The sequence below is a fragment of the Zootoca vivipara genome, chromosome 16 (genome assembly GCF_963506605.1).
Source record: "Zootoca vivipara chromosome 16, rZooViv1.1, whole genome shotgun sequence".
Taxonomy (NCBI): Eukaryota; Metazoa; Chordata; class Lepidosauria; order Squamata; family Lacertidae; genus Zootoca; species Zootoca vivipara.
Window position 1 is genome coordinate 25847710 of NC_083291.1, and position 27186 is coordinate 25874895.

Here is a 27186-nt window from a genome sequence, read left to right on the forward strand (position 1 = left end):
CTGAACTGTCCATTGCATACTCATTTGTGTGCATGCGTGTGTTATATCAATCATCTCTGCCAAATTAAAACATTGAGTATCTTGGGATCTCTACATTGTCTAGACCAGGCATCCCCAAACTTCAGCCCTTCAGATGTTTTGGACTACTATTCCCATCTTTCCCGACCACTGGTCCTGTTAGCTAGGGATCATGGGAGTTGTAGGCCAAAACATCTGGAGGGCTGCAGTTTGGGGGTGCCTGGTCTAGACCAGGGATGTCAACCTGGTCCCTACCGCCCCCTAGTGGGTGTTTCAGGATTCTAGGTGGGCGATAGGGGGTTCTACGGCACAAGCTGAATCCTCCTTCCATCGAGCACTGGTGGGCGGTAAGGAAATTTTACCATCAAGGAAGATGCATTAGTGGGCGGTAGGTATAGAAAAGCTGACTACCCCTGGTCAACCATGCAATTAACAAATCTAGACCTACATCCACAACATTAAATTCAACTAACAGAGGATCTAAAGCAAATATGGACCCTGTAAAAGTATTGGATGCAGATCATAGGAGTTGACAGTTCTACCACATGAAAAAAAATTCCTGCTCATAGAGCCTTATAGCTACAGTATTTGAAACCTGGTGACAGAATGCGCTTTATTAAATCAACCCTAGTGTTAAATACCGTTACAGCATCAATTCATACTGGCTCTTGCTTACAGGCATAGAAAATTACTTAACGGAGCAACCATGTATCTAAAGCCTATGACAAAATGGTTTAGAGAGGAGGAAACTGTTGCTAATTATGGGGCAGTTATAGAAAATATGTGAGATAGGGTTGCAAGCTATTGCCAGCAGATGGCAACACAACCTCCAGTATCTCAGCGACAGCATTTGTCAGGAAGCTCCAAGTTAATCTTGAGTCTCATTTTCCAAGCCGTGGTCAGAAGGCGGGGAAGGGTGTCAGAAATGTTTTTAGCCTTTGAACAGCCAAACCATAGCTGCCAAGTTATCCCTTTTTTTAAGGGATTTTCCCTTATGCTGAATAGGCTTCCTCGCGAGAAAAGGGGAAACTTGGCAGCTATGAGCCAAACTGTTCCCTACAGCTACCACCACTACATTTAAGGATGATAGGCCTGGTCAAGGCCTAGGCTGGCTGACATGCTGCAATGATGGATAACCTCATAGAAAGAGCAGCTCCTGCTCAGCCTGATGGTTGCTGCCACAGGCACCTGACCCTTGAACACCATTTATTTATTGTAGCTTTTGTCAGACTTGAACAAATCTCTAAAGTCATAGATGCATGTGTGTGTGGCTCCATCTGCAATGCACTTTTAAAGCAGTATCCTACCACTTTGAACAGCTGAGGCTTCCCACTGCCAGGATCCCACCAGATTTTTTCGTTAGTCAGCAGTGGAAGTTGAGGTGGTGACATGAGCTTTATACTACATTTGCATGTTGAGCTATTGCCTCTTGAATATTTTTCATGTTAAGAGGCAGAAATTGTAAAAGCTTTTCTTAGCATGTGTGACGAAAGTCCTCTACTTTCCGTCTTTATTGTACAACCTACTTCTCAGATTGTGCAAGGCTTTAATGGGGATGTCCTGAGGTAAAGTCCACCTCCCACTATCCCAGTTATTCTCCTTATAAACCCCCCTCACAACGCTTGGGGTTTAAAGATTAAATGAAAGTACTCTTCCAGCCCAAGCTCTGAGGTGGATATGAGACTATTCCTAGTGTACACACCAGTAAGGGGTTCTCCTCTCTTGAGCTTTCCCCATTGCAAAGCTTTCCTCCCTCCCGAGGAAACTCTGTGTCACCCTTGAACCAGTCTCCCTCTTCCTCCTCCTATCGGTGCACTCAAGGGACAACAACCTATCCTTCCTGCCTTAGATAAGGGGTTTTGTCCTTTTAATGAGTATCCCCACCAGAAGAGCAATAGATACCTCTGCTGGAAAGATCACACAGACGATGGTACGGATGGAACTTTAACATTTAATGTCTTATGAACTTAACGGTTGCATTCAAGGTTCATGTGTACAAGCATGTGGTTTCAATGGAACTGTTCTTGTTAAACATATAACTTCAAACCTCACCAATTCCTCACCTAACACTACTCTATAAACCTATTCTACCATCACCCAAGCTCACACTCCCCTGCTTCATCTCCCTCTCTCTCCCCACTGTCATAACCGCTCTTTTCTCCTCATAGAATGTTCGTAACCCCGCCAGGAGGTGCATTAACCCTTCTACATCCAGGCTGTGACCAAATATATCATCCTAGGGTTATTTCGTTACAGCATGCTATAAAATATTGTTGCAACTGACAAGGTGCTGCAAGATTGTGGGGTGCTATGAAACAGGCAGCTCCACTGAGAGAAAATGCTCAAAGATAAAGTGTAGCATATTGCGATCTTCCTATGGCAGAGACACAGCTCTCGCTGCTGTGCCTTATCAATCTCACCTTTCAACTTTATCCACTTGCTGCCATGTCTCTTCCCCACCCACCCCAGCTTCAAGCCCTAAAATATACCACAGGGGTCAACTAGGAGCCATAACTAAACGAGTGAGAGTTTAGTGGTTGGGAAACAGGCATAGCTCAGTAACAGAGGACATGCTTTGTATGCAAAAGGTCCCAGGTCCAACCCTCAGCCTCCCCAGGTGTTGCTAAGAAAGACGTCTTCCTGCAAGGCTGGTGCCAGTCTGACTTGGTGTAAGGCAATTTCCTATGTTCCTAATAAATGGGTGTCTACCCAGCTGGTTACCTCCCACCACAAAGTACTAGGGTGTTCTGGTGATAGTACAAACTTCAGGCAAACGTTTGTGTGCCTGTGTCATTTGTCCTCTGGCCCCTGCAAGCAGAGTCCTTGCTGGCAATTGTTTGCTCATCAAACAGAACACTCGGATTGTGCAAATGCTTCGAGACTCAAAACCAGCTCTCTCCACTTTCCTTCGTAGTAGCCCAGAACATGTTGCCATCAAAGTCTCAATGCTACAATTCTACTATTCTAAATCCACTCTTGCAGCAATGTATTATGTGTACCCCAAGCAGCAAGCGAAATAAGGGGTGTACCTGCATCCCTTGGGTTTGGCATCGCTGGATACGATGATGCATTTTTGCTGTCTTTAGGATATATGGCTTCATTTACACACGTATTCAAGCCATAGCTCTGGATTCAGTACAGAGAGCAAGTAGATAATGTGTCTCTTTCTAGCTCAATTTATTACATTGGCCCCAGGACTTCCTTTTCTTTGTCACTCACAGATGATATCACCTCCAGTCAGGGGAGTAAGGAGAAGGCCTCGCCATTTAGCCCACTTTTCAGAAGCAGCTGCAGCTAGTAGCAGTTTATGTGGCCCACCAACTACATGTACTCTTTAGTCTTGAAGAGGCAAGACTTGGCAGATGACTTCAACCATTTTAGAAGCCTCTCTGCAGAATCCCATCTTCCAGATATAAAAATGCAGGCTTGGAGAGGACCCCAAATATTATACCTAAAGCACCATCCCTAATCCTATGACAGTCTTGTGCCTTCTCAGAGACTCTCCACCTGCTCCTTTTGCTGCCTGCCTGCGGTGTTGGTGGAGATTAAAGGCCACAATCCACACTCAGCCTGGTGCCTCACAGTTTCTGCTGGCTTGCCACATAGTAGCCCATATCCAATAGAGGGAATTACCATCCTAGTGCAGACAGTGGCAACGGGGTCTTCCTGCCTTCCTTGGCATCCTTTTAGTATCAAGTTATAAACCATCCCCCTGGCCTTTCGTTAAAGGTCATAACCTCAGCCAGGGCTAAACTTAGTGCCTTGGTCCTTCAGTAGTACTGGGAACAGCAGCTGGGTGATGAGAATCAGGTTACCTCCTGAGCCAAATGAACTTTCTCCAGCGTCTCTTGAAAATGGCACCTCCCACCATCTCTTCAGCCTTTTTTTGTCCTGTTTTGCAAAGCCACATAGGTCAAGGAACAAGTCAAGAGTTCCATTGCAAAAGCAATTTCAGAGGCATATTTTTTTAAAAAAATAAAAGTTCGATCTTTTGATCTGTGGTTCTGCTCAGAATCCCATGAGAGTGCAACCTTGATTTTTTTAAATGGAGAAATGTGTGTGTGCATGCAAGGATTTGTGCATAGCTGTGTGGCTAGTTAAGAACTTGTGGGCACTAATCACATATGTTAAATCCTGGCGGCGTTGAGTCTGTTTTGGTTCTCCTATCACTAGCTTAGGACTTTGGATTTCCTGGAATTCAGTGCTAGGAAAACAATAATGATGATGCAATTGTTGTCAATCGGATTCATTCATCAGTATGCGGATGATACCCAGCTCTATGTCTCTCTCAAATCAGAACCAGTGAAGGCCGGTGAAAGTCCTGTGTGAGTGCCTGGAGGCAGTTGGAGGATGGATGGTGGCTAACAGATTGAGGTTGAATTCTGACAAGACAGAAGTACTGTTTGTGGGGGACAGGAGGCGAGCAGGTGTGGACAACTCCCTGGTCCTGTATGGGGTAATTGTGCCCCTGAAGGACAAGGTGCGCAGCCTGGGAGTCATTTTGGACTCACAGCTGTCCATGGAAGGTAAAGGTAAAGGGACCCCTGACCATTAGGTCCAGTCGTGACCGACTCTGGGGTTGCGCGCTCATCTCGCATTATTGGCCAAGGGAGCCGGCGTATAGCTTCCAGGTCATGTGGCCAGCATGACAAAGCCGCTTCTGGCAAACCAGAGCAGCACATGGAAACGCTGTTTACCTTCCCGCTGTAGCGGTTCCTATTTATCTACTTGCATTTTGACGTGCTTTCGAACTGCTAGGTTGGCAGGAGCTGGGACCGAGCAACGGGAGCTCACCCCGTCACAGGGATTCGAACCGCCGACCTTCTGATCAGCAAGCCCTAGGCTCAGTGGTTTAACCACAGCGCCACCTGGGTCCCATGGAGGCACAGGTTAATTCTGTATCCAGGGCAGCTGTTTATCAGCTCCATCTGGTACGCAGGCTGAGACCCTACCTGCCCGCAGACTGTCTCGCCAGAGTGGTGCATGCTCTAATTATCTCTCGCTTGGACTGCAATGCGCTCTATGTGGGGCTACCTTTGAAGGTGACCCGGAAAGTGCCACTAATCCAGAATGCGGCAGCTAGACTGGTGACTGGGAGCAGCCGCCGAGACCACATAACACCAGTCTTGAAAACCTACACTGGCTCCCTGTACGTTTCCGAGCACAATTCAAAGTGTTGGTGCTGACCTTTAAAGCCCTAAACGGCCTCGGTCCAATATACCTGAAGGAGCGTCTCCACCTCCATCATTCTGCCCAGACACTGGGCAGGTCCAGCGCCGAGGGCCTTCTGACGGTTCCCTCGCTGTGAGAAGCCAAGTTACAGGGAACCAGGCAGAGGGCCTTCTCGGTAGTGGCACCCACCCTGTGGAACACCCTCCCACCAGATGTCAAAGAGAAAAACAACTACCAGACTTTTAGAGGACATCTGAAGGCAGCCCTGTTTAGGGAAGCTTTTAATGTTTAATAAATTATTGTATTTTAATCCTTCTGTTGGAAGCCGCCCAGAGTGGCTGGGGAAACCCAGTCAGATGGGCGGGGTATAAATATATTATTATTATTATTATTATTATTATTATTATTATTATTATTATTACCATATTATTATTACCATATTATTATTACCATATTATTATTATTATTATTATTATTATTATTATTTAGTCGTTTAGTTGTGTCCGACTCTTCGTGACCCCATGGACCATAGCATGCCAGGCACTCCTGTCTTCCACTGCCTCCCGCAGTTTGGTGGTTGTTGTTGTTATTATTATTATCATCATCATCCATTAAAAGCAGAGTCTTTTTGTCCACCATAATGGCAAAGTCTCACTATTGCTGAGACTCCTGGTTCAGCTATCTGAGTGTTGTCTGCACTGGCTAGAAGTCTCTCTTCAGGGAGTGAGACGGAACATTCCCAACCCCACCTGGGAATCCCAGGGATTGGACCGGAGGCCTTCTGCATGCAGAAGAGATGCTCTACTGCTGTATGTCTTTCCTATACAAACAGTAAGAGTGACATCTCTGCCTCTCAGAGGCCACAAGTCTGGAACACAGAGTTTCAGATCCTGCTAGTGTTCCTTGGCCCCTATCAGCATCAAATATCCTAACCTGCATTCAGTTAAGAGGCCATTTGATACTGTCTGCAGACATTTTACTCTGGTGCTCATGGTGCAAGGATGGCAAGAAGTCCCATTGGAATATATATTTCGCCTAATTGTCTTTTAATTCAGCAGGGCAACCATTTAAAAACTAAAGGTATTATCGGCCAGATCACATGTAGGCTTCTCAGGACTTTGTCAGGTGACAGATTTGAATTCATCTGAATTCATCACAGTGCCCTATGGCAAACTGCAACTCGGCTAAATGTCAACTCTCTCATGTTTTCCACACCATGTCTTTGATGCCAGATGTTTCTGAGCTCCATGCCACTTTGAAGGAGGAGGAAGTTAAATCAGCAGGTGCCAGGTGGGCCCACTGGAAATTAGGCAGTGGTCTCTCCAATAAACCATAGCCTACCTCAGTGGTGGGGAACCCTTTTCAGCCCAACGGTTGCATTCGCTTCCAAGTAACTTTGAGTGAGGGGGCATAAGCTAGTGGGAGTGGGGCCAGAGGCAAAAGTTAGAGAAGCAATAAATGTACATTTTACCTTTGTACCCTAGGCTAGTTTCTGCACACACACACACCCTGTAGCCTCCATCCAGACAAGCAAATGACACCAGAGGTCAAGGCCACATTCTAGCTGGGTAGATGCATTTGGGGTGCAAAGCAAGGCTAGCAAGCTGGGGAAGAGTTTTGAGGGCCAGAGACAGTATGGCCTGAAAGTTCACCTTGGGCCCCTAGTCTACCTTCTGTCCAACTCTGGCCTAAATGGTGCCTTTCCCCTGCAGCATTCTCTTTCCTCTAGATATGGTGCACTTTGCACTTTGCAACTCTCTTGTTGCTTGTTCTCTCGCTGCTGTACTCTTCAGCTAGTAATTTGCTTTTTGGCGAGAGTCCGTGTACATTTTGCACATTTCACTATGGTGGTGGTAGTGGTGCTGTGCCACCACTGGGAAGCTGCTGCTTCAGCCTAGATCCATTGCCTAGGTTTGAGACGTTTCCTTCTCGCCACCTTGCACAGTCTTGCAATAAGTAGGCAGGCGCTGCCAGTTCCACCGCTGTAACCTCACCCCGCTCAGCCTCCAGGCATGCTTGTGCCCAAACACTACCTGCATGTTCCCTCCCTGCGCAGTGCTTCTCGGGCTAACGCCTTCCGGGAGCTGCTAAGGGGGAAATGCTTCTTCTCGAATCTTCCTTCCAGCCCCGCTGCCCCTCTCGCTCCTGTAGCATCCAGCGACGATTGGCCCTTGGCTCCTGTTGGCGTGCGCAACCCCAAACTGCAAAGAGAAGGCGGGATTTCCGCTGTCACGTCCCTCGGGTAGAACCCTGGGGGACACTTCCCCTCGCCTGGCCTTATTAGAGATGCGGCTGTTACGGGGAAGAAGCGGGTCGGCGGGTGTAGCTGGGTCAATGAGCAATCGCAGCGCGGCCACAGCAGAAGAGAGCCAACAAAGAGCCCCAATTGGGGGCGAGGGAAATGGGAGAGCTGCCCTTGTAAAGAGAGGGAGCGTTTTGCAAAAGTTGGCCCATTGTATTTGGAACCGTCGCTTTTCACACACCAAGAAGCGGAGACACGAATCCCCAAACCGACCCCCATGACATGAGGGCTGCGTCTAAGAGTTTGCAGTCTTGTTTAAATTGAAGTTAAGTTCAGGTCTGCTGAAATTAACGGGACTTCCTCCTCGGTAAACGCGGGTAAGACTAGATTGCAACGGCTAGACGTTTCCCAGACATGCATATTTGGGAGCCCAGCTGATGCAATCTAGTCCTCCTCCTACCCAGGCTTGTTCATCGATATGTCTCATTGATTTCAACATAATTCCAATTAACGATGCGGAACCTCTTAGATTATTTAACTGCATTATTATTTAAGGCCAGGGAGCCTAGCTTTTCGAGAGTTAAGAAAGGTGTGTCCTCCATCCTTTTTGTGCAGCCCAATTTGTTCTACTTTCAGGGTTGTTACCATGTTCTGCGTTACTCAGTTTAATTACAGTGTTATGGTGTGTCAACGGTTTGCTGCGTTTTGAAAAGGTTTATGTTAAAACTTCCATTAAACCTTCAATTACAAAAAGGACACCCACTTTTTCCTGACCGCCGAGAAATCACAGTGCTGGCCTTCCTCATATGCATCTGGGGCGTTGATAATGATAATAATTTATTATTTTTACCCCGCCCATCTGTCTGGGTTGAATCCAAAGCGAGAAGAGTCAGCCACTAGGCAGGATAGAACACCATGTTATAAGAGAAAACAACTCTTTCCACAAAAATCAGAGCGGGGTGGGGAGCGGGGGTTGGCCCTCTCTTGTAAAATTAAATCAGGAAAGCTATGTTCGTTGGTTTTAGCCCAGGATAGAAGCGGCCTTGCTGCCGCCGGAGATTTAACGTGCCGGATACAAATGGAGCGCAAAAGGCAAGCGATACATTGCATCGCAATGTCTTCCTCTTTTTACGCAGTTACACGCGGCTTGGTCCCTCCGAACTTAGATGAGCTTTAAGAGTTCTGAAAGATACGGTCACATGATAACACTATTCCAAGCATATTTCCCCTTAACTGATGTCTGTACATTGCTCTCTTTTATTGATTTTATTTCCCATCCTGGAAGGTGGGATGAGATATAAAATCAATAAAAGGTTACAATATGTGCAAGACTGGGAAATAACAAATGTAAGGGAAACATTTCCTAACACACACACACCCGCGGGGGGGGGGGAAGCACGTCTGTTGTTGCTTGGGAAACGAGCTGTTAATTATTCGGGGGGGGGATGGGAGAGGCTGGAAGGAAACCTATTTCTCCCAACCCCCATGCATGCCTGTGTTGGAAGGCTGGGTTTCGCTTTGCGCACTCTTACCGTATTAACTGTGATATAGGCGTTCCTTAATAGCCGCCGAGGTGGGGAGAGGAAGGAATTGGGCAGTACCCGAGGCTTTGCTGAAGGTTCTACTGAGAGTCTTGGCCCAAGTGGCACTTCTCCAGGGATGACTTTGAGTGGCTTCTTAAACGGCATAAGCCTTGTCAGGGGCTGATGCTCTTAACTCAGCCTATGATAAAAATCCACACTCCTCCATTCAGTTCAGACATCTAACTACTGGCCAATGAAATGCAGGTAGTAATTCTAATGTAAAGGTAAAGGGACCCCTGACCATTAGGTCCAGTCGTGACTGACTCTGGGGTTGCGCGCTCATCTCGCATTATTGGCCGAGGGAGCCGGCGTATAGCTTCCAGGTCATGTGGCCAGCATGACAAAGCCGCTTATGGCAAACCAGAGCAGCACATGGAAACGCCGTTTACCTTCCGGCTGTAGCGGTTCCTATTTATCTACTTGCATTTTGATGTGCTTTCGAACTGCTAGGTTGGCAGGAGCTGGGACCAAGCAACGGGAGCTCACCCCGTCACAGGGATTCGAACCGCCGACCTTCTGATCAGCAAGCCCCTAGGCTCAGTGGTTTAGCCCACAGTGCCACCTGGGTCCCTTAATTCTAGTGTAGAGCAACACAATTATGGGGTGTCTGCGAACCAGATCTAGGTCCTCTGCATCTTGCTTACAAAGGCCTTTGGTCCATGTGTCACCTACCTGCAATCTTCATTCCTGTTCTTCCGGGGCGGTGAGGTTAGGTGAGGCAACTGCCTCAGGCTGCAGGATTTACAGGGGCAGCAGATTGATAGTTCCTTCCCCTCTTGTTCCCACTGTGGATCTTCACTCAACCCTTCTTCCCTGGTGGCGAGTCATTTTGTGGTTTGGCTCAGGGGCCAGAATGTCTTGGGCTGGCCCTGTGTCCCTTCCCCCACTGCATCCTCTGCTTCACATCCCCTCCTGAACTTCCTTAAAGGTAAAGGGACCCCTGACCATTAGGTCCAGTCGTGACCGACTCTGGGGTTGTGGCGCTCATCTCGCTTTACTGGCCAAGGGAGCCGGCGTACAGCTTCCAGGTCATGTGGCCAGCATGACTAAGCTGCTTCTGGTGAACCAGAGCAGCGCACAGAAACACCATTTACCTTCCCGCTGGAGTGGTACCTATTTATCCACTTGCACTTTGGCATGCTTTCAAACTGCTAGGTTGGCAGGAGCAGGGACCAAGCAACGGGCGCTCACCCCATTGCGGGGATTCGAACTGCCGACCTTCTGATCGGCAAGCCCTAGGCTCTGTGGTTTAACCCACAGCGCCACCGGCGTCCCTTAGGGCTTCCTTAGGGCTCACCAAATGGGAATTCTTCTCAGGGAACCACATACCCTCCTTCTAGCATCTCTCTGCTAAAACACAGCAAATCCACAATATTTGCAGTCCAGGTCACTCTCCCCCCCCCCCAAATCAGCTCCAATGATGGCTGACCGTCTTGCTTGCATCCTCCCAAGGAGAAATGCTGCCTTGGATTCCCTTTACTGCTGATCTGTGGCAGCAGTGTGGAGGCTGGTAAGCTAGGACACATGCACAAAACATCTTAGGGATGCAAAATAAAACAGTTCTTTAAAAAAACAACCCCAAAAAGGGTTCTTTGGAGTGATGAGGGTGTGTTTTTTGTGTTTGTTTGTTTGTTTTTAAGAACCATTTTGCACGAAAGGACAAGCAGTACTACATATCCTGCAAAAGCAGCTGTGGACCTTATGGCCACTCTGTCTTACAAAGAGGCATTCATCAGCTCTCCAGAACTGCCTTCTGTTTCCAGCAGTGGAGGGCTGGTGGCTTGGAAGGTAGACTGCCTCCAGCATGGAGGTTCCATGCCACCTTTATGGCTAATGTGGGCCCCAAAAAATCAATGGCTGGCATTTAGGTGGCCAGGCAGGTATCTCCAGGAGTCCATGAAAAACAAGGCCTATCCAGCCTCTGAGCTTTGGAAATCGCAGCAAGCTGTCCTGGCAGGTTCAGGGCCTCAGTTCAGCACCCAAAAAACCCTTTTGTTGGAATGGTGCTATTCCAGCACAGGTGCTGTTCACCTAAGTAAGAAAGAAGGGCACATTCCAGACCTGCCGGTTGGGAAAGGGAAGGGAATTTATGCCACCGGGAAGGCTTGACTTGCTGGTGCTTGTTGATCCCTGTTGTAGGGTAGTTTTACTCTGATTGTTCTTGGCTGGAGTCCTTATTTTGTCCAAGGGAGCCCTCAGATTTTCCGTTACCATCCCTTCCTGGACGGGGAAAAAGCGCTTATAATAGTGAACCCACTCCGCGGCCTTCACTTTAGCTAGGTGGAATAATGGGTAAGTAACGAAAATTCTCCCTCGTGCCCACTTTGGAGACCTCGGGGGTGCCTGGTTTTTTTGTGGTATCCCTCCGCCCCAAAACACGTTGATGGTGAGGCGATTTGGCGGGAAGGAGCCAGGGCTATTTCTTCCCTCTGAATAGGGGCAGGAAGCGAGGGCGCGGGGGCTGGGGAGCCTCCACTCGCGCCATTAGGGCCGCACGTAGCCTCCCCTCGGGCGCCCTCGGGCTCTGATTTGGCGCCTGCGCTCGGGGCCGGGCCTCGCTATTACCATACGGGGAGGTATAAAGGGCCGGGCGCCGGGGCCCTTCCTCCTCACCTCCTCACTGCACTGCGGAGCTGAGTTAGGTCAGGGACCCCTCGGGTAAGAAGAGGCAGAGGGGCGCGAGGAGGGAAGGCAGCAGGTGTCGGGATTTCGGGGGAAGGTGGAGGAGGGGGAGACGGTGCTGCTGCTTTGCAAAGTTAATTTGGGGCGGGGAGGAAGGAAGGAAGGGCGGCAGCGGGGCTGGTTGTGGGGCAGCAAAGAGCCCCTCTCCAAAGGGTCTTCCGCGTCTCCTCAGCAAAGGGGGTTCCGGCGCTTGTTTGTGAAGAAGTCCCATAGAACTCAGTTGGGGGGTGGCTTTACTTCTGAGGAGGCGCGCCGTGGGGCGGAAGGGGGTGGTTCGCTCTGGTAACCGGGAGCTTTTCTCCTCTTCGCCCCACCAGCCCTCGGGCTGCGTAGGTAACAAAGTTTCCCGGGCCGACTTCCGTGAGGGGGGAGCCTCCCTGGAAAGGCGGCCGCGGAAGCTCATTCTTCTCGTGGGGCGAAGTTGGGATGGGGGGAGAGGTTGGCGGAAGGAAATGTAACCTGGCAGCGTTTCTTTAGTACAATGATCCCCCACTACACCCCCCAAAAAAAGATTAGAAGCAACTTTCGTTGCCTCTTGTATCCTGAGCTTCGCTTCCCTCTGCTCTGCCGGGTGTGGGGCGGCGTCTCTCTCTCTCCGCCTAAGGGGACATTATCCTGATGGGGGGGGGAAGCAGAGACAAGGACCCCTTTGATCCTGGGGGGTTCCTCTGGCATGAATCGGGGTGGGGTTACTGGAGTGACGGGAGGGAGCCCTCCTTGAGTTTTGGGGCAAGATAAGCAACCTTGTATTTTCTGGATATATATTTTTTTCTCTCCCAGGATCACAATTTCCAGAGACGAAAATGGTGAAAATCGGAGTTAACGGGTGAGTTTTCGGAGGGGGCGGACGTGCGGCGAGGCTGCCTTAGCATGGCAGGGAGGAAGGGGCGTGTAAAGTGGGGAGGAGGAGGAGATCTGGTTGCTGGGAGAAGTACGGGGTGGCTGCCCCCTGGGAGAACTTTTGATAACTTTCCAGCCAATGAGAAAGCGATGGCGCCTGGCTGCCTGTTGCTGTCTCTTGTGGCAGTTCTTGGGGGACCCGGCTTGCATTCCTGTCCTTTGCAAGGACATCTGAAGGTCACTCTGGCTCCTCTGGCTCCACCCAGCAGCTGCTCCTCTCAAAAAAAGGATATTCTTGTGTTCTTGTCAGCCCAGCTGCCCCATTAAAACAGGTGGCACCCAAAAGGGGTTTTGTCCCCATCTTGATCTCTGCGTGTAGCCCAGGGCAGAGAAAGCACATGGGGCAAGCCAGTGGCCAGGATGTGCCTAGGCATGAGAGGAGTGGTGGTGTGACTCACTTCCTTGAGCTTTGCACTGCTGAATCACTTGTGGCAGGAAGCAGCATCAGTGAGACTCCCTGGTCCTCCCCTTCTTTTGCAACTCTGGCCGTTTCCCCCTGCCCTGCAAATCAAAGTGAAACTCTGTGCCTTTTGGTCTGAAGGGCTCACAAATAATGTGACCTTCTGCACTACACCCCATGGAAGCAGAAAATTGTAACCAGATAACATGCAGCTTGGTGCTGGAGGGGGGGGGGAGCTGGCTCTAAAGTTAGTGCTTGACCTTTCTGCAATGGCGGGATGGTGCTCTAAAGGAAGGGGAGAGGTGTCTGGATGCAACATGAGAGAGCGAGCCTAGCCTGTCTAAGCAATACCTTTCCCATCTCAAGGCTGCTAATTAAATACTCCAAAGCAGCGTCCCGAAAGAATTCCCATAGAGCTGAGTGGCAGACTGCATGCTTTGCATTCAGAGAGTTTTGGACTCTGCCTCTGCCTCAGATAAGGGGGAGCTGCTTATTGGTTTGTTCCCACAAGTTGGTTGGGAATAAACCATGTGAGGCAAGTGGAATTCCCCAGAGCAGCTTCATAGGGAGGGTAGGACTTGCATTTCTGCATGGCGGCTTAATATCTTATCTAACACCCTCACAGTGCCATGAGCAGTGAATCTCTGCAAATCAGGCAGTAACTTTTCAAGCACATGAAGTTGCTGAGCAGTGATTTGAGGTTCATGATGAAAGTGGAGAGATCAGAGCCTCCTCCATCCACATTTTTCTTGCCCCTCATTAGCTGCCTGTTCCGAGCATGGTGGCTTGGCCTCTCATGCAAAAGATGTTCTTTGTCTCAAACACAAAGCCTTAGTCACATGACCCCAAAAAAGAGCTCTGGTTGTAGGGCTCTGGAAGGTTTGCAGAGGTGGTGTTGCATGTCCTTAGTTGGTGTCCTTGCTGCAATTGTTCTACTTCCCCTCTCCCTGCATTTCTCTCACTGGTCCTTGACCTCCAGCCACAGGAGAAACTGAGAAAGGCCAGAGCTCACCAGAGCAGATGATTGTTCTGTGTTGGGAGATGCCCCTAACTTAAGGCAATATAATGCAGCTCTCTTGGGCATCAGACACTGGCTTGCTGGTTCAGGGTGCCAGAATAGGATTTGGACAGGTCTAGGCTGTGGGGCACAATCTACTCTGAAGGCTTTGGCAATAAGCCTAATTTGAAACTAACTGGGATTGTGCATTTTTGTGAGGCTTGCACAGAGTATTTAGATAACAGAAAAATGTTGGCTACATTTCTTGTGTGCCTAAGGCAGAACATATTTATAGAATAAGCCTGCTTTTCTCTCAATGGGGTTAGGCTCAGGTCTAAGCCCTCCTCTAGCTTGGTACCCTCCAGCTGATTGCCAAGTTATCATAAGCTGCAGTGTGATGTGCCTGATCACTACTGCTTCTCCCCCTGCCCCAATTACTTGATATTTTGATACTTTCTTAAAGTACTATTCTCTGTTGTTGTTTTTTGCTAGATAGAGAGAATTCTGTTTTTGCTTCCTTGTGACGGTTGCTCTCCTCTTTCTCTAGATTTGGCCGCATTGGCCGTCTGGTCTGCAGGGCTTCATTTAACTCTGGAAAAGTTGAGGTTGTGGCCATCAACGACCCTTTCATTGATCTGAACTACATGGTGAGAATCCAGTTATTCTTTCTATCTAAAGTCAAAAAGCAGGCTATGGCCTTACCTTGTGAACATGTATTTGTGTTACTAAACAGTATTCTTGGTATTTTTCCAGAGATCTGGCAAATGGTAGCAGTTTCTTTCGGGGAAGACAGTCTACAAGCTGGAAGCAGCATTGGGTGGTTAGGGGTAATGGAGAATTGCCTCTTCAGATTTTAGAATAAAGCCCCTCCCCAAGCTGAAGACTACAGAGTATGAGCCAAATTGGCACATAACGCATAATAATCACATTGTCCCTAGTGAGATGCTGAAAGTTGAAACGCAACTTTCAAAGGACCAGATACAGAGAGAGGAGTAAAAGGTTCTGAAGAGAAAATACTGCATGAAGCGGCCCATAAGAGTTTTTGTGCTCTTGTGTGACCACAGCAGTACTTTGCTTTCACCCCATGACCATAACACACAAACAGCAACAGCAACAAACCTGCCTTTCTACTTTTAGTTCACACAGCCCTTTCTCCATGGAGTTGTGTATTTGAGTGTAGCTTGGGATGTGGGGAAATTGCATTGGGGATTGAGAAAGGGGGGAGGGCAGACAGTGTGAGGGATTAATGTGGAACCAGACTACAACAAAACTAATGTTCTGAATGTCTCACTCTCTTAGGTCTACATGTTCAAGTATGACTCCACTCATGGCCGTTTCCATGGTGAAGTGAAGGCCGAAAATGGGAAGCTCGTGATCAATGGACATGCCATCACTGTCTTCCAGGAGTGAGTAAAATATCTCCACTCTTACCTTTCCTTGCTGGCTGGGCAGGATCTGGCTCTATCAGAAACTTGCAGAGTCTAAAACTCTTGCTTCTTTTTCTTCTTCTTTTCTCACCAGGCGTGACCCTGCCAACATAAAGTGGGGCGATGCTGGTGCACAATATGTTGTTGAATCCACTGGTGTTTTCACCACCATTGAGAAGGCCAGCGTAAGTAACTTTTATGCAGATGGGCAGGAGGAGAGGTGTCACAAACTGGTGCAGGAGTTTTCTGTTTTCCACTCCCGTTTCTCGCCCTAGCTGAGCAATGATAAGGATAACATAGTTTGCCTGATCCACATGGCTGTAGGCTTCCTTAGTAGCAAGATTCTTCTTAAATAACGCATCCTCTATCAGTCTTGGAACATTTTGCTACAGTTCTTGCTTCTTTCCCCCTTCCAGGCTCACTTGAAGGGCGGTGCCAAGCGTGTTGTAATCTCCGCCCCATCAGCCGATGCTCCAATGTTTGTGATGGGTGTCAATCATCAGAAGTATGATAACTCTCTGAAAATCGTCAGGTGAATATGCAAGCGAAACTGCGGTACTGTAATAGTAACCGGAGCAGTGTTGCTCGCAGGCCTATTAACATTGGGCCAGGAAATTCCCGTGCCCCCCCCAAAAAAAGAATATGGATGAGGTTAAGAGTTGTGATGCTCCATATAAATGCCCTCATTTCCTTCCAGCAATGCTTCTTGCACCACCAACTGCCTGGCACCCCTGGCCAAGGTCATCAATGACAACTACGGCATTGTGGAAGGCCTTATGGTAAGTTATTGCATGCTCCTAATAATGCGCACTCCCCATTACCAAAGTCCTCCACTGTGGAGGGGGAGGCCTAGCCCCCCCCCCCCAACAGATACCCCAAGCCCTTCCACATATTGTAGGGCTCCAGCTCCCATCAGCCAGCATGGTCAGTGGTAAGGGATGATGGAAGCTGCTGTCCAGCAACAAATTTATCCATCCTTAGTGTAGCCAGATTTGCAGCTCTTCAGAATGTTTCTATCCTTCCCCTTCTGGGTGTACCAGGGGGAAAGTGCATAGTAATATATAATAATAATTTATTATTTATACCCCGCCCATCTGTCTGGGTTTCCCCAGCCACTCTGGGCGGCTTCCAACAGAAAAATAAAACACAGTAATCTATTAAACATTAAAAGCCTCCCTGAACAGGGCTGCCTTCAGATGTCTTCTAAAAATCTGGTAGCTGTTTTTCTCTTTGACATCTGTTGGGAGGGCGTTCCACAGGGCAGGCGCCACCACCGAGAAGGCCCTCTGCCTAGTTCCCTGCAGCTTGGCTTCTCGCAACGAGGGAACTGCCAGAAGGCCCTCTGTGCTGGACCTCAGTGTCCGGGCAGAATGAGTATTCTGTCCAATTACTTGCTAAGATTTTGACTCTTTCCATTATTGCATCATACATTTAAACCCTCTCTGCTTCACTGCAACCATTTCTCCTCACACTGAAATGCTGTTCAAAGCTTAACCACAAATGAAAAGTCGGCTGAGAGGAACTATACAGTTCAGAGCCCTTCCTCTCAGTAGTGTACATAGAGGGGGGGACATCTTGTGCTTGGGGGTGAAAAATTGGTCTCTCTTGCCTCTTCTCTACCCCAGACCACAGTCCATGCCATCACAGCCACACAGAAGACTGTGGATGGTCCCTCTGGGAAACTCTGGCGAGATGGCAGAGGAGCTGCTCAGAACATCATCCCAGCATCCACAGGTGCAGCGAAGGCTGTTGGCAAGGTCATCCCTGAGCTGAATGGGTAAGTCCTCTTGTCTCTGGGTGGCTTCTGAGGGAAGGGTACGAAAGTGAGGAATGCTTTGCACCCTAACCTGAGCAATCTTCTACACCCTCAGAAAACTCACAGGGATGGCTTTCCGCGTCCCAACTCCCAATGTTTCTGTCGTGGACTTAACTTGCCGCTTGGAGAAACCAGTGAGTATTTTGGAACCTGCAGCGCCTTTCCATCTGGCCTTGTGTAGAAATCCATCTTTGTAGCTCTCGGTAATACTTTGTAATGCCTGCCTGTACAGAAACCACAAAAGGGGGTTGCACCTCCTAACAATGCATCATGAGCTGTGGATTTATGTCTAAACGAGCACAGCTAGGGCTGGACTTCTCCTATGAAGTCCAGTCTCCTCTATGACCCCCCCCCCAAAAAAAGTGGCAGGTGATGGTGGCAGAAGCCAAGATCAATCTTGCCCATTGTGGTTGCCACTGGTCACTCTAGTCCTTCCTTATGCTTAAATATATATACTTTGGGATACTCCTAATTTTATGTTTGCTTTTAAAAATATATTATTATTATTATTATTATTATTATTATTATTATTTTCTGCAAGTAAATGTGTTTTGCGCCAGGGCAGCAGAAGTAAACTCCCATTTTATTCCTGCAGCCATGATAGTGAAGTTTTGCGTGTGTGTGTGTGCGCGCACACGGGGGGGGGTTTCTTCTGCTATATAAGGAATGTAGAAATAGTTGCAAAGCACGGACTGGTGGATTGGGGGGGGGGAGAGAAATGTCAATTGTGTCCACATGGCCATCTAGAGCAGAGTCTCCTCATCAAGACCATTTGAATCCAGCATCTAAATTTATATAACTGCACTACTGGACAAGCATGCCAAGTTACCACGCTCCTTCCGCTTTAACTATAGGTAAAGCTTCAGGAATCATGTGTTTCCATCCAGTGCAGATAACAGGATGTTTATTGGGTGATGACATTTTCTGGCTTGCTGAAAGTGAGATAGCACTAAACCTCTTACTGAAAGGAATTGGGAAGCAAGAGACCAGTATGCCCTGGGTGGCGCAATTGCACAAAGCTTCTCCTTTTCCCAGCCTTCTCTGGCCTGTGTCTTAAGTAGTTTCCATAAGCTCCTGCACAGCTCTGGCAGGTAGGGCCATTTTAACATTTCCCATCCTTTTTCACACAGGCCAAGTATGATGACATTAAGAAGGTTGTGAAGGCAGCTGCCGATGGCCCTATGAAGGGTATCCTGGGATACACCGAGGACCAGGTAAGCCACTGTGGCTGCTTCAGCAGACTGTCAAATCTGGATTTTCTCTTCATGTATACACACAATTTGTATGGAGAAAGCACATTGGTACATTTTGTATCAATTTCTGCTACCATGATAGTGTCAGTAAAGATAATTTTGGACATTGAATGTATCTATATGATACATTTTCTTTCCTCCGTCTTCTTCCTTGCCCTACGTGACTGGCAGCATGTGGTTTCATCCTGCATTTCTTCCATATTGGAACCCAACGTGTACATACTCCCATACACCTTTAGACCATACCAGTTTTGCTTCAAGTTTCTACACCACGTTGCCCTCTGTTGGATAAAATGTGAGATCATGTTTTGAGACTTGTGTTGCCTTGTATTGTGAGCTTCCCTTCTTCTCTCAAAGGTTGTCTCCTGTGACTTCAATGGTGATACCCACTCTTCCATCTTTGATGCTGCTGCTGGCATTGCTCTCAACGACCACTTTGTGAAGCTGGTCTCCTGGTAAGAGATCAAGCTAGATAAGTTCTAGAGTTGTGTAGGATCAAGGAACTTCTTGATGTTTTAATTGCTATGGTAATCCAGTGGCCTGCTGAAATTTGGGGAGGGGGGACACAGTATAGACTTTCTGCAATCTTCCTACCACTTGTCAAATTGGGGGAGGCTATTTTACAATGCGATGATACTGTAGGTAACCCTACTATCCCCCTGCCTTTTTTTCCAGGTACGACAATGAATATGGATACAGCAACCGTGTGGTGGACTTGTTGGTTCACATGGCATCAAAGGAGTAAAGGCAGAGTTCCATTTCTTACTTTCTTACAACTCGGCTCTGTATCTTGCAGTAAGAGGCCTTCTCTTGTTCCACCTGCCTCTGAGGAAGTGGAGAGGCTGGAAGAAACTTGACTGTTTCAGTAACATCTCCCCTCTCAATAAAGTCATCACTGTCTCAAATCCTTGTTCTCTTCCTTGTTGTTGTTGTTGTTGTTGGGGAAGTGAGGGTGTGAGCACAAAGGCTGTCCTTTCCCCCCAAAAGAGCTGGGCTGCCTTGAAAGTTGATAGGCGCAGGACAGAGTTTCTGCATGAAAATTCCCCACTTGATGGCTGCATTGCTGAACAGCAGTTGTACTACTGTATGGACCAGCAGGCATAGTGGTGATGCTGCCAGCTGCCTGGCTTAGAGTTTTGAGGGCTCAGAATGCCTGTAGCTGAAGGGGTCAAACTGCTGCGGCTTAAAGAATGAGCAACAGAAGATAACCAAGAGCAGTTGCCGCTTCATTGGGGGGTGGGCACACACACCTTGACTTGCTGGTAAAATCAAACATAAAACCATGTGATTGTGCTTAGCCAATGACCCATCAGGCTAGTCTTCATTTTTTACTGTAAAGCTCACACAATTGTACTCCACCTGGCTGCAACTACTTTTGAATGCTGGAAGCCAAAACCAGGGCAACATCGCTCAGATCTTCACCTAGCTAGCTAAATTGTTCCATTGTGTCAGAATGGCTGTTGCCGTCAATAAGTTTTGACATCTGTACTCCTCGAAACTGAAGCCCATGTAAGATCCAGTGTCCAGAAGTGGACACTGCATGCCAGCAGGTTTAATTAGTACACAGAGCAGAATGGAACTATTCCTTAAGGCTGTTGGAAAATAATAGTTCTGTTAATGGAGCTTAAAAATGGCATGAGTTTTCTTTTCCAGCTGCGTCACATTGCTAACTCAAGTTCAGCTTCTGATTGTCCACAGTCCTGAGACTGTTTTGCCTACATGGAGAACTTCACATTCGTCTCTGTAGTCTTAGCTTGAAAAACTGCTGACACTACACTACTGAGGCAATTTTAAATAAGTTCTCATATTCCTGCCAAGTTTCTTAACAATGATTTACCTCTACCCCATTTATCCCAAGTCTGTTGATAAAATGTGAGGAATACAGGAATACATCACTTCACTCAATTTCCTCAGTTTCCAGTCTTTTAAAACTCATACTTTTACCAACCTGCTGCAATGCTGGGTAAGGCAAGAAGCCACAAATCTTTCAGGGGGGGGGGGGAATGCAGCCAGGAAGAAAACAACGCAGCATGAGAATGTTCAGTAGGTGGCAGCTATATTAGTAATTTGCCTCATTTAGTAAGGAACTGAAATCTTGGAATCGATTTAGGAAAGCATGTACTTTGTTTTCTTCCATTATATGATGTAACCAGCTGTACAATGGCAGTGAAGTAGATGAATAGTTTGGAGTTCCGCAATGGGAGCGTGGCCATGACTCTCACTGCAGCACCAGCTGCTGGCAGAAACGCATACAGGCTGCTTAGCCTAAGGAGAGCACATTCCCTTAGTTTTCTCTGATAGGCAGCTGTGGAATTCACAGAATTGTAGAGCTGGAAGGGACCCTGAGGGTCATCTAGTCCAACCCCCTGCAGTGCAGGAATCTTAAGCATCCATGACAGATAGCCATCCAAGCTCTGCTTTAAAACCGGCAATGAAACAGTTCACCATCTTCCAGTGGTGCCTGTTCACTGTCGAGCAGTGCTTACAATTGGCTGACATCTTCCTTGCTCTTTACAATTGGCTGACATCTTCCTTGCTCGCTCTGTTTTGTGTGTGAACAGGCTATGTTTTACTCCCCTTAGACTCAAACTCTTTGCTTGAGCCTAAGTCCTCTGCCTTCAGCTGAGTCAGACTTTGAGGATGTGTGGGGAACAGCCATTCTGCCTCCTTATGGTACATACACAAGGATGAATCTCTCTCCTTCATGAACCGGTGTCACATTTAGCATCACACAATTACCAGCTGCAGAAGCTGCAACAGCTTCTGTGCAACTGGATTTTGCAAGACCCCTTCCTGGAGCATCCCCATCTCAAGTTAATGGGAAGTGACAGCCGTTTGGATTTTTGGCCTCGGACACTCTGAAGTATTTGGGGTGGGCAGGAGCTATTTTAGAGGTGCCAAATTCCTTGCCACAGGAAACCGTTTTTGAATGGAGGAAAGGGCGTGATGCATGATTATTTCTTGCTGAACTGTGTATAACAGGCATCCCCAAACTGTGGCCCTCCAGATGTTTTGACCTACAACTCCCATGAACACTAGCTAACAGGACCAGTGGTCAGGGATGATGGGAATTGTAGTCCAAAACATCTGGAGGGCCGAAGTTTGGGGGTGCCTGGTGTATAAGAACTATATGAGACAGTCAAATGCACTCAAGGATAAATACTGCCACGTGTTCCTAGTCCAGGGATTGGCAAGGCTTACTGGGCATGGGCCGGATCACTCCCACAGAGATCCTCCATGGGCCGGACCAGCGCAGTGCGATGCCGGAAATCACGTCTGTGCATGTCCGCGGCACCAGAAATCACTTCTGCACATGCCCAGGCGCCGAAAATTGCGTCTGCGCAGAAGCGCCTGGGCATGTGCAGAAATGATTTCTGGCACCGCAGACATGCGCAGACACCATTTCCGGTGTCTGGGCATGCGCAAAAGCAATTTCTGAAGCCATGGAAGAGAGTCCCCATGCTGCGCTGTGTCGGTTTAGCACAGCATGCAGGGACTCGCTGAGTGGGCAGTTCGGTTCGGGGGTGGCTCATGGGCCGGTTAAGCGACCCTGATTGGCCGCTTCCAGCCCCTGGGCCTTTGGTTGCCGACCTCTGTCCTAGTCCTTCCCTTGCAAGCGATGAGTAATTAAGACAGACGATGTAGGATTGAAGAACGTATCCTGCAGAGGGCACTGCAGCCATGCTTCACTTACCAGGATACTGGGTTATTCATGGCACTTTCCTTTCTCCTTGTCTCTGTTGGCAGAATGAGTCCACAGGTCTAGAGCAACACAAACTTAATTTTTAAGCTGAGAAATTCTGAGATTGGTTGGGGCAGTTGAAGTAACATTAGCGGGCTTTCCGCCCCAGGCAAAATCAATGTTTAAAGTCATATTTTGCTTTTGTTTTCATTAATAGCTCTGCAGCACGACGTCCTCCCCAAGCAGACTGCCCTTGTCCAGCCCCCAAACCTGCCAACTTTGACAGATCAAAGTAGCAGAAAAGCCTGGGCCTCGCTGAAGCTCTACATTTCTATTTGAGAGCCACCGGTGTTGTATGGTTAGAATGCTGGACTAGGACCTGGGAGACCAGAGTTCGAATCCCCATTCAACCAGGAAGCTTCCTGGGTGACCCTGGGCATAGTTTGCTGCCTCTCAGCCTAATCTACCTCTCAGGGTTGTTGTGAGAATAAAATGAGGAGAAGGAGAACCATGTATTCCCCTTGAGCAACTTGGAGGAAAGGTGAGATAAACATGTAACAAATAATAAAAGAATAACCATATTTCTAACCCAAAGGATCTTGGTGCCAGAGGGCAGAAATTCTAGGCTTCGACTGCCAGCGCTTGCTGCATAACCTATGTTTCGGCAGAACAAGTTGGAACAATTCTAATCCATTGTTTCCGACACCCAGGGCCGGCCCTACGGCAAGGCTGGGTGGCGCAGGGCGCCAGGGGGGGCGCCGCACTGCTGAGCCTGCAGCTGCCACGCTGCACGCTGCGCCTGCCAGACAGCCGCGCTGGGAAACGGGGCGGGGGGGGGGACGCCGCCAGAGGGATCTTCACACCACGGCGCCAGGGTGCCAGATATGCTTAAGACGGCCCTGCCCACACCTCTGACTGCAGAAGTGCCACCCTCCCACATCGCCTGTATATAAAATAGGGGGACGTGGGTGGCGCTGTGGTCTAAACCACTGAGCCTCTTGGGCTTGCCAATCAGAAGGTTGGCAGTTCCAATCCCCACAACGGGGAGAGCTCCTGTTGCTTTGTCCCTGCTCCTGCCAACCTAGCTGTTCGAAAGCATGTCAAAGTGCAAGTAGATAAATAGGTACCCCTGCGGTGGAAAGGTAAATGGTGTTTCCGTGCACTGCTCTGGTTTCCGCCACGGTGTGCTGTTGTGCCATAAGTGGTTTAGTCATGCTGGCCATTTGACCCGGAAAGCTGTCTGCGGACAAACGCCGGCTCCCTCGGCCTGAAAGCGAGATGAGCGCCGCAACCCCATAGTCGCCTCCGACTAGACTTAACAGGGTCCTTTTATATAAAATAGTATGAGGTCCAGGCACTTTACTTGTCTACCTTGAAATGTTTTGCATCTCTAGACTCTAGAACAGTAAGTATTCCCATGTGGGTAAGTGATCTGTATGCAGCAAAAGGAGAAACAAGTTAGCTCAGCAGCTCCTGGAGGGACAACTTGCTGTCATTTCTCAGCACAGGCAATATATTTTACCTGCCTGAATCCAGGAAGACCGAATGATCTTGCTTCACGGATTTGAGATGTCTTGCTACTTCTTTCCAAAGATAAGATGAAACTACACAGGAGTTAAAAAAAGAGGTTGTGATCTATCTTTCTATTAGGAGTTTTTAACGACCCCCTTGTGTATAACTATTTAACTAACCTAGAAGTTTCCACTTTTAAAGAGCAAGCAACAAGGGTGAAGAGCAAGGGGAGGGTTGTAACTTTTCAAAATGTAATTCTGAGAAAAAAGAAGAAGAACAAAGTTATAAAATAGGTCACAAAATAGCAGAGCCATGATGTGTTTGCGCAAGTAACTGTGCTGTTTTGGCATACGTCAAGACAAAAGCAACATCAAATAGGACCTCGTGATGTATCGCTAACCACATTCCACTTAGCAGTGATGATGGGTGTGTTACCAAGGGGAAGAATAACATCACCCTTATAACTCAGCTACCAAAGTGGGGCACAGTGCGTGGGCTGTGCAGCAAAAGTGAGAGAACGGCTGTGCATTGCTTGAGGTACTTAAAAACGGTTTTAAAAAGAGACCTTTGGTTGAGCACCAGTGCGCCAACTGCTGGATGTCCTCAGGCCACCCCAAATGCACATACAGCAACCGCAAATATTTCTGCTGTGTCTGGAGGCTCAAAACAACACTCAACCCGTCCGAGAGGAAATTCTGCTAGTCCCCGCTCCCCATGCACACAAAACAAGTTCTATTTACTTTATCGTTAAAGAAGAAGAAATCCTGACGTTGCAAACAGTGCATTGCTCTGCATAACAACCAAACAAGATGCCCCTCTAACCGCTAGGCAGCACTATCCAATTTGGGTTACTGTCACCACAGAGACTATTGGGAAACCTGATGTCTCCCACTTATCTTTCTTTTGTGGGAGGGTTGTGCTTGTGTACTTTAAAAATAAATAAATCATTTTTTAATTTTACAAATATAATTTTATAACAGTCCAAATGCATATCCATATATGGAGATTAGTCTGAATCTTGAGACTTCCCCACCCCCTTCATGGGTCCTATTGTCAACATATAAAACTGCATATTATTTCCATAGTCTATATTATCAATCCATATTATCCATAAAGTTTGTTACATTACAAGGGATATTAAAATCCTGCTAATATTTTCATCTGCTTGCAGTGGTCTCCTAAATAGATTATAAATTTTCCCCATTCTTTTAAAAAGTTTTTGTCCTCTTGGTTCCTGAGCTTTTCCATTCCTCTTTGGTAGGGACTCTTTCGTCTTTCCATCTCTGGCCTAGTAGCATCCGAGCGGCTGTTGTCCCGTACATAAAAAGCCTTTTCTGAGGCAGAAGTAAATTGTTATCCAAAATGTATAATTTTCTGTTGGAATGGTTTACAAAAGATGAATTGATGAAAGAAGTGATGATAAAATGGGAAATGGATTTTGGTTATAATATTGAATATGACGCGTGGTTGAAATTATGGAATGAAACAAAGAAAATGTAATGAAAATAGATGGTATTTTACACCGGTGAAATTAGATAAAATGTATAGGATGAGTAACAGATTATGCTGGAAATGTAAAGAAAAAGATGGTGAGTTTGTTCATATGCGGTGGACATGCGAGAAGGTAAAAGCGTTTTGGGAAATGATCTATAATGAACTGAAAAAGATGTTTAAGTATACCTTTCCCAAAAAGCCAGAAGCATTCTTGCTAGGCTTGATAGGAAAGGAAATTGCAAAGGTAGATCAGAGACTATTTATGTATGCAATGACTGCGGTGAGGACTTTACTAGCCCAAAAGTGGGAATTACAGGAGATATTGAGGAGTGGCAAACGAAGATGATGAACTATGCTGAACTGGCAAAGTTGACCTGCGGGTTCCAAAACCAGGGAGAGACAAAGTTTCAGAGAGAATGGAGTAAATTTATTGATTATATTAATAATAACTGTAGAAGTTTGAAGACGCTTGCGGGATTGAAATAAATCCTACGATGTGAACTTGATTTAACAGAAGGAACTGTAAGACTCAGATTAAGAAACAAAGCCGAATGGCGGGAGGGAGGGAAGTCACAAGCTCGGCAGAGCGAATGGTATTGAGAAGGGTGAATATTTGTTGGAATGTAATTTGTTTTGTTTATTTGGAAAATTGAATTAAAATTACTTTAAAAAAATAAAAAATAAATAAAAAGCCTTTTCTGCTCCTTTGGGATCCCGGTACCCCACTTATCTCTTTAAAGTTATGTCCTCAAGAGAAAGAGGGTGGTTTCTTTTGCTAAAGATAAACCAGGTACTTTTCTGGAATAATAGATAATATTATTTCTGTGACTAATAGAATCATAATATAATAATAATAATTTATTATTTATACCCCACCCATCTGGCTGGGTTTCCCCAGCCACTCTGGGCGGCTTCCAACAGAAAAATAAAACACAGGAATCTATTAAACATTAAAAGCCTCCCTGAACAGGGCTGCCTTCAGATGTCTTCTAAAAGTCTGGTAGTTGTTTTCCTCTTTGACATCTGGTGGGAGGGTGTTCCACAGGGCAGGCACCACCACTGAGAAGGCCCTCTGCCTAGTTCCCTGCAACTTGGCTTCTCGCAACGAGTGAACCGCCAGAAGGCCCTCAGTGCTGGCCTCAGTGTCCGGGCAGAAAGATGGAGGTACATAGAACTGTAGAGATGGAAGGGACCATGAGGGTCATCCAGTCCAACCACCCGGCAATGCAGGAATCTTTTGCCCAATGTGGGACTCGAACCCACAACCCTGAGATTAAATAGACTCATGCTCTACTGACAGAGCTATTCAATCAGCATGCGTATAACCCAAGAATACAGAGCTGAACCAGGCTAAATAAAGCAAAGCTTTTATTATTATTATTGCAAGAAACAAAAATAGCGATACAGAATTATTGGGGTGTGTGGCAGCCTTAATTTCTAATATGATTAATATTCCACCCCATTCATAGCTCTAAGCAAAGAGAGCTAAGAGGTCCTCATTGCTGAATATACGGTGTCAGAAATTACCTCCTCCATGCCTAAGGAAGTGAGCAGTGGGATACAGCTGTACGTGGAAAGTTGCTGTGCCCAAAAAGCACAGGTTTCTCACTGAGGCAACAGAAATCTTTCCAGTCCTGTGGTCTGAATCGAGCATTATGTCCTTGGAAGAGTAGGTTGGAACTCAGATGGTCGGGTCATCCAAATTTGCCAAATTGCCATGCTTTCTGCCTAAACCTGGTCCTAAATTCACATGAAAAGAGGGGCTTGGGGGTGTGTGGTGATTCTGTGCTGGGAGAATATACTTGCTGACGCTTTGTGAAACTGACTGGGTCTACTATTCTAAACAATGGGCTATCCTGCCAAGCCTAAGGGAAGTTTGCCAAGGAGGTAAGATAACAGCTGCTATCCTGTACTGATTATTATTTGGAGAGCTGCCTGATTAATTTGAGGTCTCTTGCGGAAGATGCCTACTTCCATGTCATACCAAGCGAGTGAAACACACAATGAC

The 27186-nt window shown here is 47.4% G+C and overlaps 1 protein-coding gene across 1 annotated transcript; it reads left to right on the forward strand.

The window, feature by feature from the left end:
- Positions 1-11526: 11526 nt before the first annotated feature.
- GAPDH (glyceraldehyde-3-phosphate dehydrogenase) lies at positions 11527-19395 on the forward strand. Its single transcript, XM_035140942.2, has 12 exons — positions 11527-11673; positions 12478-12523; positions 14542-14641; positions 15294-15400; positions 15516-15606; positions 15838-15953; positions 16119-16200; positions 17047-17198; positions 17293-17371; positions 18368-18451; positions 18848-18945; positions 19166-19395. The coding sequence occupies exons 2-12, from the start codon at positions 12501-12503 to the stop codon at positions 19233-19235; spliced, it is 1002 nt and encodes a 333-aa protein (XP_034996833.1). The 5' UTR covers positions 11527-11673; positions 12478-12500; the 3' UTR covers positions 19236-19395.
- The last annotated feature ends 7791 nt before the right edge of the window (positions 19396-27186 follow it).